Genomic DNA, 14544 nt, shown 5'->3' with positions numbered 1-14544 from the left:
AGGGCAGAAAAAAACATGAATGAAACGAAAACAGACCAACGGGTGAAGAGCTGGCTGAAATTCCCTATAATTAAGTATATTATATATAATTTTGATAAAAACCAAAAGGCCTGGGCTAACGTCAAACCTAACAAGGATAAGTTCATTAAATCTGAGAAATCCGAATTGTACAACGGCTTCCAATGAATGTCTTTATTGCAAACTCCCCACCTCAATGTCGTTAAAGCAGCCTAACTAGCCCAGTCCTGGCTCTGATGTCACCTTGGTGGTGGGAAGATCATGTAACGCAGAGGATTACAAAAGGTGCCATTTATTTAACTCCCTCCAGTGGACTTCAGTGTCCGTGGCATCTACTGGCAGGCCCTAACTCTGCCGGAGCAAACCCTTCTCAGTGCCCAGTAGATGAATCTCCTCTGTTGAGCAATTGTTCAAGGTGTATTTTGCACCCTTGCAATTCAGCCAGGCATTTAAATGCAGCCTACGAACGAACCTCTGTGGGCCGCCAAACTCTTTTCAATGGGGAGGGGGGCAAAATGAGCTTTGAAAGTAATTCCGCAGGCGAAACTCATAGTTTCAACCTCATAATTAAAGTTTTCTTTTAACCGCTCCCCACCCCACCAAAAATACCCACCAGGAAAAACAAACTGCAAAAGCGAGGCGACTGCACATGATTGCGGTGTTTGGCGGCGCACCAAATATTCTAATCTCTGACTATGATTTAATTTCAATTTTAAATAAATCGGTTTTTAATTCAAAAAAAGAGTGAACTTCATAACATTAGCTGTGATTGCAACATTAAGCCCAGTGCTCACAACGACGCCGTATAAAACATTATTTATATCGGGATCGTAAACAGCTCTCTTTTTTTAAATGGATTATGTCTCCAAGCCCCCTCCCTGCCCCCCAACGCTTCCCGTCTTCTAATACAACCTGGAGGGCAGTAAAAAGTGTTGCGCGAAAATTAACATTCTGCTGACTTTCGCCCATAAATGAGATGTTAGCTATTAACATTTGTGTATTTTCATTATGTAAATTGTGTTAACACATGCCCACAAATTGCCACCAGCCATGCCGTAATTTTCTCTCACTGATCATAATGTGTCCAAGTGAGTCGTTTTGATTATGACATGCTAATTACATATTGCCTATGTTTTCTCTCTCTCTCCCTCCCTCTCCCCGCCAACCCAGATTCAGAAAAACCAGCGATCTCTAATGGTAATCTTTATGAGTTTTTTTTGGAGGGGGGTGAATTTCACTTTTCCCTGTCCTGATGGCTGCTCACTGCTGCATGCTTGGCTGACTTGCTTTAAACTTAGCAAATTGCATTTTGAAGAAACGGCAAACCTTTAACAGCCTGTATTAGATTAGGTTCCATTACAAATAATAGAACATCGAGGCCTGGGTGTTTTTATAAGAGTTTGCTTCCGTTGATTAATCTTGCTGTTTTTTTATTGCACTAATGATTTTCTCGTCTCTCCCCATCCACTGTAAAATAATGCATATGGGCTAATACTTGTTCCCTTGCTTCCCCCTCTGCCTCCCGTGTGATGTGTCCGTGCAGCCGCTCCAGCTCTTGCAGTGCATTGTTGATGAGGTGAGTCTGTCTTATGTGCTTTCGCTCCCAAAGTCATCCCTAATGGGGTGGAAAGCTTATATTTTGTTTCCTAATGAAGTGCTGGTGCGTCTTGGGCGCCTTCTGCCTCCTCCAGGTTCTGAGCTGTTTAGTGTGAGCTGGCCCTGTTCCCCCTCCTTACTACAGATTCCTCTGCCTACTTCAGAACTCCCCTCCCCCCAACTCACCCCAGACACTGTGCTGTTCTCAGGAAAATCACATAATTGTATGATAGCTCCCCTACCAACACCCTACACATTCTTACACCCAAGCCATACTGTTTTATCTTTACCACAAGTAAATTCTTTCACTCATCTCACGGAAAATGCTCCCTTATTTATCACGGATACATGCCCACATAGCTAGCCATACGCACTGCCTTTTATACATGGCAGTTGCTCTACAGTTCATCCCTCATACATCATGCGTTGTATTCCCATACGTAACTCTTGCCCAGCATACCATTGCACATGTATCCCATATATAGCCTGCCTTCAATGGAAAACAGTTCCAGTTTGACAGCAGCTCTGCTGAGGTAGATATCACCCTTGAGACTGAAGTACTCACATAGATAGCGCTGTCCATTTAGACTGTGGAACCTCCATGAATGATGTAGTTGTTGCTGTTGTCCTACTTGTTAGCAATCCTCTTTTGGGTGGTACAGTCTTTTAAATTCTGGCAGATGGCATCTACTGATCGAAAGGAGGCAAGGTCATCCGAGTGAACTGGTAATAGTTACTTACATTGTCTGTTTATTTCACATAGTACACACCAACTATAAAGAAGCACTGCAGTCATTTTCATCCAAGCCCACCACTTCAAGGAGGGATAACTAAGAATATAACGGCAGTGGTGTCAGTACCACAGTATAGATTTTACAATAGCAAGAACGTGTTTTTATATAGTACTTGATATCACACTTCTGACGGCTGTGTGCTGTAACTCGCAAGTGTTACCATAATGCAGTTTATTGCACTCATTTTGGGAAAATATTTATCTTACTGCCTCTCTATCTACCCTGATCTGCTTTCCTCCTCAGATTCGGGACCCATCTAACCCAGTCAGAAACCTTGACATACTTCTCAACCCCAATAGAAGTTCATTACTGCCATAGTAGTCAGCTATTTTAGTTTTAAATATTCAGAAAATACCCCACCCCCTTTCCACACAGGCAAGACATTGATCACTTCACTGGTCCTCAACAATCTTGACTGTTGTAAGTCATTCACTGGGGTCTAACTCTCGATTTCCTCTCTCCTCTGAAAACTTTCCTAGCTACCCTTGTGTCAGAACATGAAAGTTTTAGTTTTTCAGGATTGGTGGTGGTCTTCAGTCAACCAGGATTACGCTCCCAAGGGGAAAAGAGGAGAGAGATGGGTGCTGTTCTGGCAAGTTGTTGAAACCAAATAATCCTAATGATTTCGATGGCTTCCATTAGAACCTTGGGATTTTCTGTATAATATTTTAATAAACAGCTCTGGTATATATCAAGCCCTGTGGACATGGACAATACATGATGCTCTTAAACATTCAGTTGTATAGACACACACATGTACTGTTGCGGTTAGGTCACTTAAAACTATATTAAAACAAAATCTGCAAAGTAAAAGACTTAAAACTTAACTGCGATGTAAAGATTTGCGATTTTACACACACACACACACACTGTAATGACTCCCGATGTAGAGCCAAGGTAAAGTTAATATACTATGACGTGCATATGTCAAATGCTTCAGAAATCTCCTAGGAGTCTCGGGTCTGTGACTTTAGTCAGAGCCAGAAAGTCTTTTTACTCACTCCTCCTACACTACATGTCCTATTTACTGGGGGAATAGAAGTGGAGATGCATGCACAAAGTGAAGAAAAAAATAATGACAGATTTTGTTCTTATACTAAACCTGATTTGTGGCAGTCTCCCCATTCTAAATTATGGTAAGGCTACATGATGGACCCAAAGTAACCTTCACCGTCAAACACACTCCATGGTTAATTACCTTGCTATCACACCTACAAAGTTGTTGCCAGCTTTCGAATATTAAATTAAAAAATATAACCACAGATTACATGTTAGCCAAAGAATTATACAATAATTACTTAAAATCTGTGCAAGGAGTGTGGCTTATGAAAGCAAGTGGCAAGATATGTTGTGACTAGGTCCCCAGCTTCAAGGATTCAGCTGCAGAACCGAAAGGGATGGTAAGTGTCTACCTGAATGCGTTCACAAACCTTGCCTGGGAACCCGGTGGACTCTTGCATATAGAATTAGAAGAAAGTCTCTGCAGCAACACACAAAGGCAGAGGAAAACAACCAGAGCCCTGCCTAACAGAGCCTAATTTCCAGGGGAACTGAGGAGGATAAAGAAATAACAAAAATGCAGGAAATATGCTGGATACCATGGGAGGCTTTATTCAGCCCGCAGTGGAAAGCATGTGTGGGGTCTGGGTCTCAAGGTTGAGTGCAAGGTTGAGTTCTCAAAGGGTGCTCATTGCCTCGAAAGGACTTCATGCTGCCTGTCAGCGCTACTGGCGCATCTCTATTTTTGGGCTGATTCATGCCCTGTTAAGGATTCTGTCACTCAACCTTGAAACCTAGACAACATGGTCACATTCCACTGTGGGCTGATTGGAGGTCCCCATGGGTATCCAGCATATTTTCATCTCAGGTCATTCATAGCCACCCTGTTCTTGAGGCTTGTCACAAGGGACCGCTTCTTTAGCAACTGCATTACCTTTCAGAATCTCTCTCTCAGGCTCATTGTATCCCCCTGAGCCCTGATGATGATCCCACCTTTTTTTTATTGGGATCAAAACAACATCATTTTTGAAAACATGGACCATATATGATTGTTAAAAACTTGTTGTCGGCCGTGCTGTTCTTGTGCTTGTTGATCGTGATTTATCACTTGAGTGTGTTGTGTAGCCATTTTAGTTATAGCTCCATGCACGTAATTTTACCACACTAGGCCGCTGTGCACTTTAACCTAGATATATTTTATTCAGCTTCGCTTTATTATTATTACAATAGCCCTTTTATGGTCTTGTTTTATTTTTATCTATCTAACTGTTTTTGCCTAATTCAGCACTCTGTTCTCAAACAAGACATTCTTGATCACTCTGTGCTTCATTCAAGGCTGCAGCTTGATACATTGCCGGTGAACGAGGTAGATGTTTAGTCTCCAACATTCGTAGAAAATACACATCCTTAAGTAGGAACATTTTCTCCGAACATCAGCTGTGTTATTATATAAACACTTCCTTGTCCCTTACACGTTAGAGGGAAATTCCAGCCAGGGAACCACGTCTATATGCTGATTGCTGAATACTTTGCTACAGATGCTAACGCAGACCACAGGCCTTTGCTCAGGTATGGGGGTTGATGTCTTTCCAGGGGAGCCTGAAAGGCAGAATTAGAGCTTAACATGCTGTGCTCAATTGCCATCTAGTTAGGAAATAGTCCATTGATCATAGTGACAATATGATAGCGTTGTTTTTATGCTTCATTTTTCTCGTCACAATTTTAATACTGTCATGTTGTGTCATCCTGGTTATTGCAGCTCACGCTTTGCTATCAAAGATGCAGTCGTTTTATTAAATTCGTTACTGAAACATATACTGCCTGTTTGTCATTTATATATGAGACTGAATTGTAAATGAGAGAACCGGATGCGACCTGAGTGACCACGACTTCCCTGAGAAGCCTAGTATGTTATGCGCTCGGCTGCCCAGTCATCACTATCTTTTGGTAGAGATGAGGCACTGCTAGTTGGCCGGCACAAAACCCAGATTGGGGTGCAGGTGTCACCCGCAGTGGGTTGGACTCAGTCTCCCACACCGCGAGCGATTCTGCCGCTCAAAATCCAGTATTCTCATTAGAATACTGAGAGCCTACGCGACATGGCGCCGCCAACATTTGGTCAGGCTCTAATTTTCAGGTCCTCCGGAGTACCTCTGTCTCATTATTATATATAATGACGCCTCAATACCGTATGCGGAGACGTCCGTGATATGAGGATTTCCACCCCAGCTGCGTAGGCTATCTTATTTGCAGCTGGAGGTTGTTCAAGCTTGAACTTTAAAAGGAAAGCCCTATTTGGTGTGCCTTCTCTGAAATTATAGTATCACTACAATGGCGAATCCACAGCAGGTACAAATAGCGGTTAAAATGAGACACTCTCTAGCTGCACATTTATTAGCGAATGACCTAACGGCCCAGGGGGGTCCAGTCACATTTGTGGTGGATGCCCATGCAGCTTATAGAACATAACTTTTCTATTCTTGGGTCACATTTCCAGCAGTTGATGAAAATACAAATACATTTCACCATTATACACCTGCAAATGCGCCTGGACAATACAGAGCATACGCATATTTAGAAATACCTTTAGCTTATCAAGAACATAATAATTGCCTTGATGGCACCCTACCCCACACAATTTTACCAGTAAGATTAGGTCCTCTAAGTAACGATGGTCCTACCTTTATTGGCCACCTATACACCACATCCTGCGGTTGCAAAGTTAGCCGTAGCTGAGGTTTGTCGATTATATATTGAATTAACAGCAATATATTTCACCTCAAAAGAGAGCACCAAGCACATTTGTTTTGCACTAATATTCTTTGGGCCGCTATGTGTCTAATTGTTTTCCATTAACTCCTTAGAATACATTTTATTCACCATTCTTTTTTTTTTTGCATCAAAGTATCGTTACTGGGGAACAGTGTGTTTTTTTTGTTACTAAACAATTTCAGAGCTCTTGCAAACAGTGTGGAGTTCATTGATCATTCTGAGACATGATCTCCCTTTCATCTCATCAAGTATTGCAACTGAACTCAAACTTTTTGAAAGTCCAGCTATTCCTCTACTTCATACTCTTGGGACATATTAATCATTACTGGAGAGGTTGGCTAGAGCAAACATGGGCCACAGAGTGAATATGCCTGTATGGGAAAATAGGTAACTTAATTGCTCTCAAGCCTACTAAGCCCACAATCTTAAAAGGCCAACAAAACAAGGATTACAACATAATGATACACAGGAATTGAAAGATTCTCTGAAGGAATTAACATGTAATTACTCACTTTATACAAAGGGTGGGGCTGTCTGTGATTATCAGCAAGGTTCTTATAAACTGTTTTTGCGTTCTGAAGTTGTTGCAGGAATAACATTTGGGCCTCATTAAGATTCTGCAAAAAGGTTTGCACAGTAGGGTTATTTGAGGTAGGAAAAACTTCACTGCAGATTCAGTGATGATATCGATAATACCCAAAAGCTGAAAACAGGGAATTGTTATGCACAATTTGAGCCAGAGGTAACCTGTGTACCTGTTTGGTCTTGCATTGTGTGAGATAACATCTCAGGTACTGCTCTAAGGTTTGATTAGGTCTTTCTGCGTGACTTTCTATTTGCAGATGATAACTGGTAGATGTAAACTGACAAAGTCCCAATCTTTGCAAACAGTCTTTTATGTGCAATAAATTGAGACCCTTTATCCGTCACTATTATTTCAAGTAACCCTTGTAGTAACCATTGTAGCCTAAAATGTCTTTAAGGAAAACCTGTGCTACTTTAAAGTTACCTTATGGAAAGGGTTAAAATGGTAAACTAGTCGACAACTATTAAAACAACTATTTTCACCAGACCCAGTTAGTTTCAGAATAATAGAAATTTGTGACTATGGTTATCAAAGATTAGACAAAGGCTGTAGAAGTCTTGCATAGTTCTTAATGTGTTGTGTCATCTTATGCCACAAAAAGTGATATCCGGCAATGTTATTTGGGTTTATGGACTTCTGGGTGAGCTGATATAGGAATGCCATGCTTGTAATATCTTCTGTTGTGAGGAAATGTCAGACATCAAATATTTATAGTTGTGTTACGTATCTGTGTTGGTATTGTCTCTTTTTCCTGATGGTCCTCAATCATTTCCTGATGTTTCTCAATCCATGCTTCTCTTGTAATATATTCCTGTTTTCTTTGAGTCTTTCTTAATAAAATCTTAGCTTTCTCCTTCGGGCCCATTGTAGCATCAAAATTGTAAGAGGTTCAGCTTCTGAAATTGATTCTTTGGGTTATTTTGGGTAAGGCGTCGATCTCCTCATGGTGGTTACCAGGATGATATGAGATAATTTACTGAGGCCTGGAGAAGAACAATGGCCAAGTTGCATGTCAAAGGTTCTTGCACTTCATAGATTTTAGATACCGCAATTGTTTATGATCCATCCAGAGAGTGATCAGAAAAGATACTCCTCCAAATAATGCCTTTAGCAGGCGATTGTTCCACAAATAGCTGTTAATGCTTGGCCATAAATAGTGTAGTTGTGTTCAACTGCTGTTAGAGTGCATGGAAAATACTCCACTGGATAGGCTTCCAGCTTAATGGGTGCCATGAAAGGATGGCTCCTATAGTAAAAAAGGAACCTTTTGTTTTCACAATAAAGGGTAATGGATGGTCTGAATGATGAAGGATGGGAGCAGTAGATAAGGCTGTTAGATAGACAACAACATTTTCTTACTTCATGCGCCAGTGAAAAGGAATTCCCTTTTTAGCAAGCGTAATTGTTGTAAGAACAATGGTGGAAAGTGCCTAATAAAATTGCCAGTATAAATTTGAAAATTGCAGGAGCTTCTGGTTTGCTTGACAATAGTGGGAGTAGGCCAGTCACTTACTGCTTTCATCCACATGAATATGTCTTCTGAAATATAAGACCACAGAAACATGAAGTCTTTGGTTTAAAGTATACACCCTTAAATGTTCCTGGACAATTTTCACATGGCATTGATATTTTCTAGGGAGGCAGAGAAGATTAATATATCATCCAGGCAGGTGATGACGATGGAGTTTAGAAGTCATTTATAAAATGCTGAAATGCAGCCAGCACATTGCACAAGCCAGATATAAATACTTGATATTAAAATGCTCACATTGAGTATTAAATGTGGTCTTCCATTTACCTCCCTCCTAGGTGTGAACATGATTATAGGCGCTTCTTAAATCAAGGTTTGTAAAAATCTCTGCACTTTTCAAGTTGACTTAATAGAACTAAAATGAATGGAAAAGTGTTCTGGTTTGAATAGTGATCTGATTACGGTAATCAATGCAGAGGCGCTACTCTCTGGTTTTGGAACAAAGAATATGGGAGCAATCACTGGTGATTTAGAATAATGGATGAACCCCTTGTTTAAATTCCCCTTTACATTGTCTTTAAGGCTTTTGGCAGATAAATATGTCCAAGCAGTATCTTAGTGTCTGGTGTAAGTCAGTTGTAAAAATATATGGTCTTTGAGGAGGCATTGTATCTGCACCTTTCTTGTTGAAGACATCTGCAAACTCATTATAAACCTCTTGTATTTCTGTGGTTTCGGGTTCTGATAATACCACCATGTAGGATAGATGCAGATTTCTGGAGATATATTTTTAAGGAAAACAGTGTTGTTCACAGAATGGATTGAAGAAATGAATATGAGTGCCTCCCAATCAATCCGAAGATTATATTTGAGCCAATTAGTTGCAAAAATTACTGTAAAGGCAGGTGTATAAGTTAGATCAATATCCACAGCTTTGATGTGTCCCATCTGAGTGGCTGTGCCCAGCGTTTCTGTTTCCCTCTCAGTTTTACCTGATAATGCAGCACCATCAACTCCTTTGGCTTCTTCTGATAAATCTTTTTGAAACAAGGTATTTGTTTCTTTTGTAGGATGAATACCTCCATGAAACAGTCATAGGTTCCACAATCAATAATGTCCAGATCTTTAACAGACCTCTCAGTGTTGGTAATAATGGGTAATGGAAGAGGTAAACCTATTATGTAGATTATGGCTCGACCTGGGTTTGCAATTTAAGGTCCAGCCAAGTAGTTTACAGGTCTCTTGGGACAATTATGTAACAAGTGCCCAATTGTATCACAATAAATCTACAAGCCTTCTTATTGTCTCTTTTCTTGTTCCTCCAGTGTAAAAGGATTTCTTAAATTTCCAATTTGCATTGATTCATCAGAAGAGCCTTAGATGGAGAAACCTTCTCCTTTCTGGTTGAAAAGTTTGTGGCATCTTCTTTTCAAATGGTGCCTTTTCTCCTGTGATTCTATTTGCTGTGTATGATCAATCAGATCCTTTAAGGAATTCGGGCGATCTACCACCAAGGCAAAGGGCATCCTTTCTCTACTCACCAAACCCATGGTTCTCATATGAATTCTGGAGACTTCTTCTAGAATTGCAGGGGTGAAATCTCAAACCTATAGTGCAGAGACTCAGTTCAGTGCACACACTTAAGAGATGCCCAATGGATCGCAGTCCTAACACAAACCCACCAAGCTTTTCTTGGCACAGGCAGCATTTCCAGGTTACATATCAGCAGTCCTATTAAACAAGTTCAGGGACACAGTGGTAATCAAAACAATTTGTCTTGCAGACGGTACACTCAAACATTGCACTAAGAAATGGAGACTTGTAAATTTAAAAGATTATTTTAAAAGTCTGAGTTTTGTGCAAATGAAATGGACAGTAATGACAACCGAGAATAGGATTGCAGTTAAAATTATTACTGTTAATGATAAAATGAAAACATTTCAAGCATGTTTTCATGTTAGATATCATCCTAGACCCTAAAGCTATGTCTAAACCCTACACTATTTTAGTAGGCTAAAATATCCCTGCCTGTCAAGTATTTGAAATGGATCACACTATACCTTTTGAAAAAGCAAATCTGGATGTTTATTATCAGAGTTCTGCCATGGAAGAAGAGAAAAATGTTTCAGCTAAGGACAGGAGTCTGAGCACAGCTGCTCCTGGCTCCTGCAGCTAGCGCTCCACATGTATCGCTCTGATTTAGGGCAGAGTCGGGATAAGGAATCAGTAAAGCAGCATTACCTCTGGCTGGCAGTAATCTCAAGGGGACAGACCTCCAGCAGCAGCCCGTCCGTAAGGGCAGAGGGCCATGCCCTGTACCTTTCAGACTTAGAGTGTCTGCCAGGCTAAGCAAAGATCAGCCTGACAGACACACTTTCTTTTTTTCAGGTCAGGCAGCAAGGAACAAGACACGTGCTAAATGTGAAATCTCCTGGCTGCCTGAGTTGAACTTTGCTGGGTTGAGGAGGTCACAACTCCTGTGGGTGGGACATCCTCAGCTCAGCAAAGGTCTTCGAGGTCCTCTCCCTCCAGACGAGCGAGATTCTCAGTGACAGTCTTGTACCAGGGCGATTTAGGTTTAAGCCCTGAAGTGCCCAGGGCCGAGTGTCGATCACTGACACCTCGTCACAGAGTGGGTGGAGTCAGCAGTCTCTCTGACTCCATCCTACTCTGAGGTGTGGTAGGGACTGCTGCCTCCTCCCATTGGCTGACCAAAGGTCAACCAGTGAGAGAAGGCAGTAGTCCCCAACCCTCCTGGCATGACAAAGGCTTCTCTTCCAGAGAGCTGAAGCAGGTAAGTGTTGGTTTTTATTGACAGTTGGGTGCGTGCGTTTATGTATGTATGAATGTATTTGTGAGTGAGTGTTGTGAATGAGTGTCTGAAGGTGAATGCATGGGTGTGATTGTACATGTGTGTGTGCACGCCTCCCTTCTCCTGCCCCCCTCGAATTTGTACCGGCCTCTATTGAAGAACTCTCCAAATCATAATCAATGGTAAAAAACCCAGACTTTTAAAGAGATTTGGCTACAGATCTGACCTAATATTTTAAAAACAAAGCAGAATTTGAGACATTATTAATTCCTTAGTCTAAACTATCATAGCTTAACATACCTAAGCTTAACTACGCATATTTACATTAAAGGACAGAGCCATGTTAACCTTGAACACGTATAGAGGGCTGCCATGGTGACAGATGCCTAAATGTGTGTAGTTGTGCCATGACGTAAACGTGTGTATGATGGCAGCCTACAATAAAGAGTTCAATTGTGAATATAAAAAATATAAACAATAAATGTCTGCGCACACGTATGGTGTGCATGTTTTATTACCAGTTAACACTTTTTAATACGTATACTAATAGGATTGAAAGCAAAGGTTTGTAAAAATAATTCTAGATGGGAACTGTCATAGTGTTCACAGCAGTGGAAGACAGCAGCTCCTGTCTTATCTATCCACACAGCCTCATCCAAGAATTGTTTAAATAGATTGACACCCATAACCAGATCTTGAGGCCATTATTTGATAGTTGATAGCTCCACATGGGCTTCCTGGTTGGCTTCTCATTTATTGAATGTAATCGGAAACTGATTTAAGAATAGGGTGTAGTCTTAAACTCCTATATGAATGGGTTATAATTCAGCAAGCAGGGTGTTGAATTTGCTATCAAGGATGTTGCCCATACTGGAGTGTCTTTGGACAGATAGACAAAACAAAAGAGATTTTGGCCTGATCTGTGGTAAACAAGTGTGAGAGCCAAGAAATAGATGTAAATTACATTGAACTTAAAGTGTGTACAAGGTGTGTGGATCACCGTAATATTTTCAGGATGGGCCCTTCCACTTGTTGCAGCAAATAAGACACTTCCTGTCCCTACCACTCCTCCACCAGACGGTGGAGTATTTCTTGCCTTGTAGAGTGGGGGATAACCTTATGTTGAAATTACTATTCTGAGTGACAGTGGGAGTTCCTGGCATCATTTTTTTTTTCCAGGAATCTTTTTATTGGTGTTTCAGATATTATAAACATTTTCACAAGGCACTTAGACATTTCAGCTGTAGCAGCACAGTAATTATTTATAACAAAAACATCTTACATAGAACTGCAAACAGAGTTTGCATATGCTTCTACATTTACTGTGTCTTCAATTTGTTTGTTAAGCAGACTGCCTAAGTTGATGATCGTCTTTGTACCAGAAGTCAGCTTTGCCCTAATTTTAGTGGAGGTCTACCGGACAATGCAGGAACAATGCTCTGGATGCCTGCTTGGACTATTGGCTAGTCAACCTTTCTGTCAACAAATCCCCCTGGTCTTGCCTTCGTGTGAACAGACAATTTATAATTGGAGATTCCGGAGTAACAACAAATGTAAACAAAGAACATTCATAAACAATGGAGTGTATTGTTTTTCCCTAGTGTGTGACGATGGTAGTGCAGTATCCCCTTATATGGAGAGATGCTCTCAATGTTGTTTGCATGCGTCAGTGTAGCGCCGAGCCATGGGGAGATTCCCTGTTGCATAGCAAGCGCCATACCTCATACTGAGCTGTTTGAAACCGAAATGGAGTGCGCAAAGGGCATTTTAGTGAGCTGCACCCACTACCTCCTACGTCTGATACACTCTGGGCTGACCTGTGGTTCTAATTCGCCCCGCCACCGGGAGATCCCCCTCCAGAGATTGTAAGTGTGCCATCATGGTGTCCCAGCTGCTTGACAATGGATATTTACGCAGGCCAAGCATGTCTTCTCTCTTCAGTGCCACCCCCTCAACGCCCGCCCATGCCACAAATGATTGTTTCCAGGCCAGCGGATTCGGTGTCTCCGTCGACCTCCAGCTACGTGTCATGAGTCTTTTTGCTGTTATAAATCCCAAATCTAGTAATCTTGTGGTCGCTTTATGGTAGGGACCCCTAGGGAACAACTTTCCCATGTAGGCTGTATGGCTCGTCCGGGACATACTGTCAAGTTGTTGACCACAGCTGCCCAGTAACTATGCAGGGAGGGGCAGGACCATAGCATGTGTAAGAGATCTACATTCACACATTTACATCTAGGGCAGGCTGCATCACAGCGGCGGAAGTGTTTATTTATACTGGCTGGTGTGAGATATGCCCTTTGTATTATGTAAAATTGTATAAGTCTAAATCTGGAATTGCGGGGTATGTTAGTGTGCCCAGAAATGGCAGATGCCCATTGCCTGAGCGTGAAGGTTGTGGCCGAGTCGCATTCCCAAGCCGTGTGCAGTGCATCACTCTCTTGCACCGAGTGAGTTCTGAGCGCTTCCGTAAACCATTTGATCGGATGTCTGCCCTGGCCCATTACCTGCATATATTGTATGAGCAAATGAGTCTGGGAGCCGTTGTTAAATCTCCCCATTCTTTTGATAATGAGTGAAGCAGTGTAGAGTATAATAGAAACTGTCCGGCAGGGAGGCCCATATCAGCAACCAGAGTGTCCAATGGAATAAATTCTCCCTCCCTATATAGGTCGCCCAGGGTGTGCAGATCTGCGTTGTGCCAAGCCCTCAACTCCGTCCCGGTTATTGCCCCCGAGGCACGGGGCATGCCCAAGAGCGCCAGGGCCGGGGCAAATGGAATGGTCCCGCTTGTGAGTCGCAAAGACCTACGGAAGCAGCTGTGGGCCACCTTGAGAAGAAGCTCCTCCGGCAGCGCAGAGCACGCAAGCGGGTGGAATAAACACGTAACTCTCGATAGAGACCAGGGACCCGTAGTGGCTGCCGTGTCCGAGAGATGGAGCCCCGCCAACCATCTGGACACCCACTGAAGATGCGACACTAAGTAGGAGTGCTCCAGGTTGGGAGCCGAAAGCCCACCCTGTTCCAGTGGCAGATACAATTTTCTAAGCGCCACTCTACAGTGCACTTTGTTCCAAATGAATTCTCTTAGCTTAGGTTCCAGCTCCCTGAAGAAACTGACCGGCACATAGTGTGGAAGGTTGGCAAAGTAATATAACAGTCGAAGCAGCACAAACATTTTCAGAAGGGCAATTCTACCTGCCACTGACAATGGCAGTGTTTGCCAGAAGGCCATCTGGGATCTGATGGAGGACACCGCCCTTTTAAGGTTTACATCGAACAGGTCCTCCTTTCGATGATAGACTTGGATGCCTAGATATCTAAACATGTGTGGTTGCCAGGGAACTACCACTCCAGAAAGATGCTGCCGCAAGTCTGGGAGTGTAGGATCAAAGGGAAACAGATATGATTTTGCCCAGTTGACCCGCAGCCCGGATAAAGAGGCAGATTTCTGAAGAATTGTCCCAACTTCCGGAGGGACTCGGGTGACATCCCG

General features: G+C 42.2%; 1 protein-coding gene across 1 annotated transcript in view; it reads left to right on the top strand.

The window, feature by feature from the left end:
- Positions 1–14544, top strand: part of MAP2K5 (mitogen-activated protein kinase kinase 5) — a 1242853-nt gene that overhangs the window by 933536 nt on the left and 294773 nt on the right. Inside the window, exons 18-19 of the mRNA XM_069222863.1 lie at positions 1189–1215; positions 1562–1594. Of these exons, the coding sequence (XP_069078964.1) occupies positions 1189–1215; positions 1562–1594 (60 nt within the window). The remainder of the gene's footprint in view (positions 1–1188; positions 1216–1561; positions 1595–14544) is intronic.

The sequence above is a fragment of the Pleurodeles waltl genome, chromosome 3_1, assembly GCF_031143425.1.
Source record: "Pleurodeles waltl isolate 20211129_DDA chromosome 3_1, aPleWal1.hap1.20221129, whole genome shotgun sequence".
Classification (NCBI taxonomy): Eukaryota; Metazoa; Chordata; class Amphibia; order Caudata; family Salamandridae; genus Pleurodeles; species Pleurodeles waltl.
The sequence above is the reverse complement of the archived record's forward strand: the minus strand, read 5'-3'. Positions and strand labels throughout refer to the sequence as shown.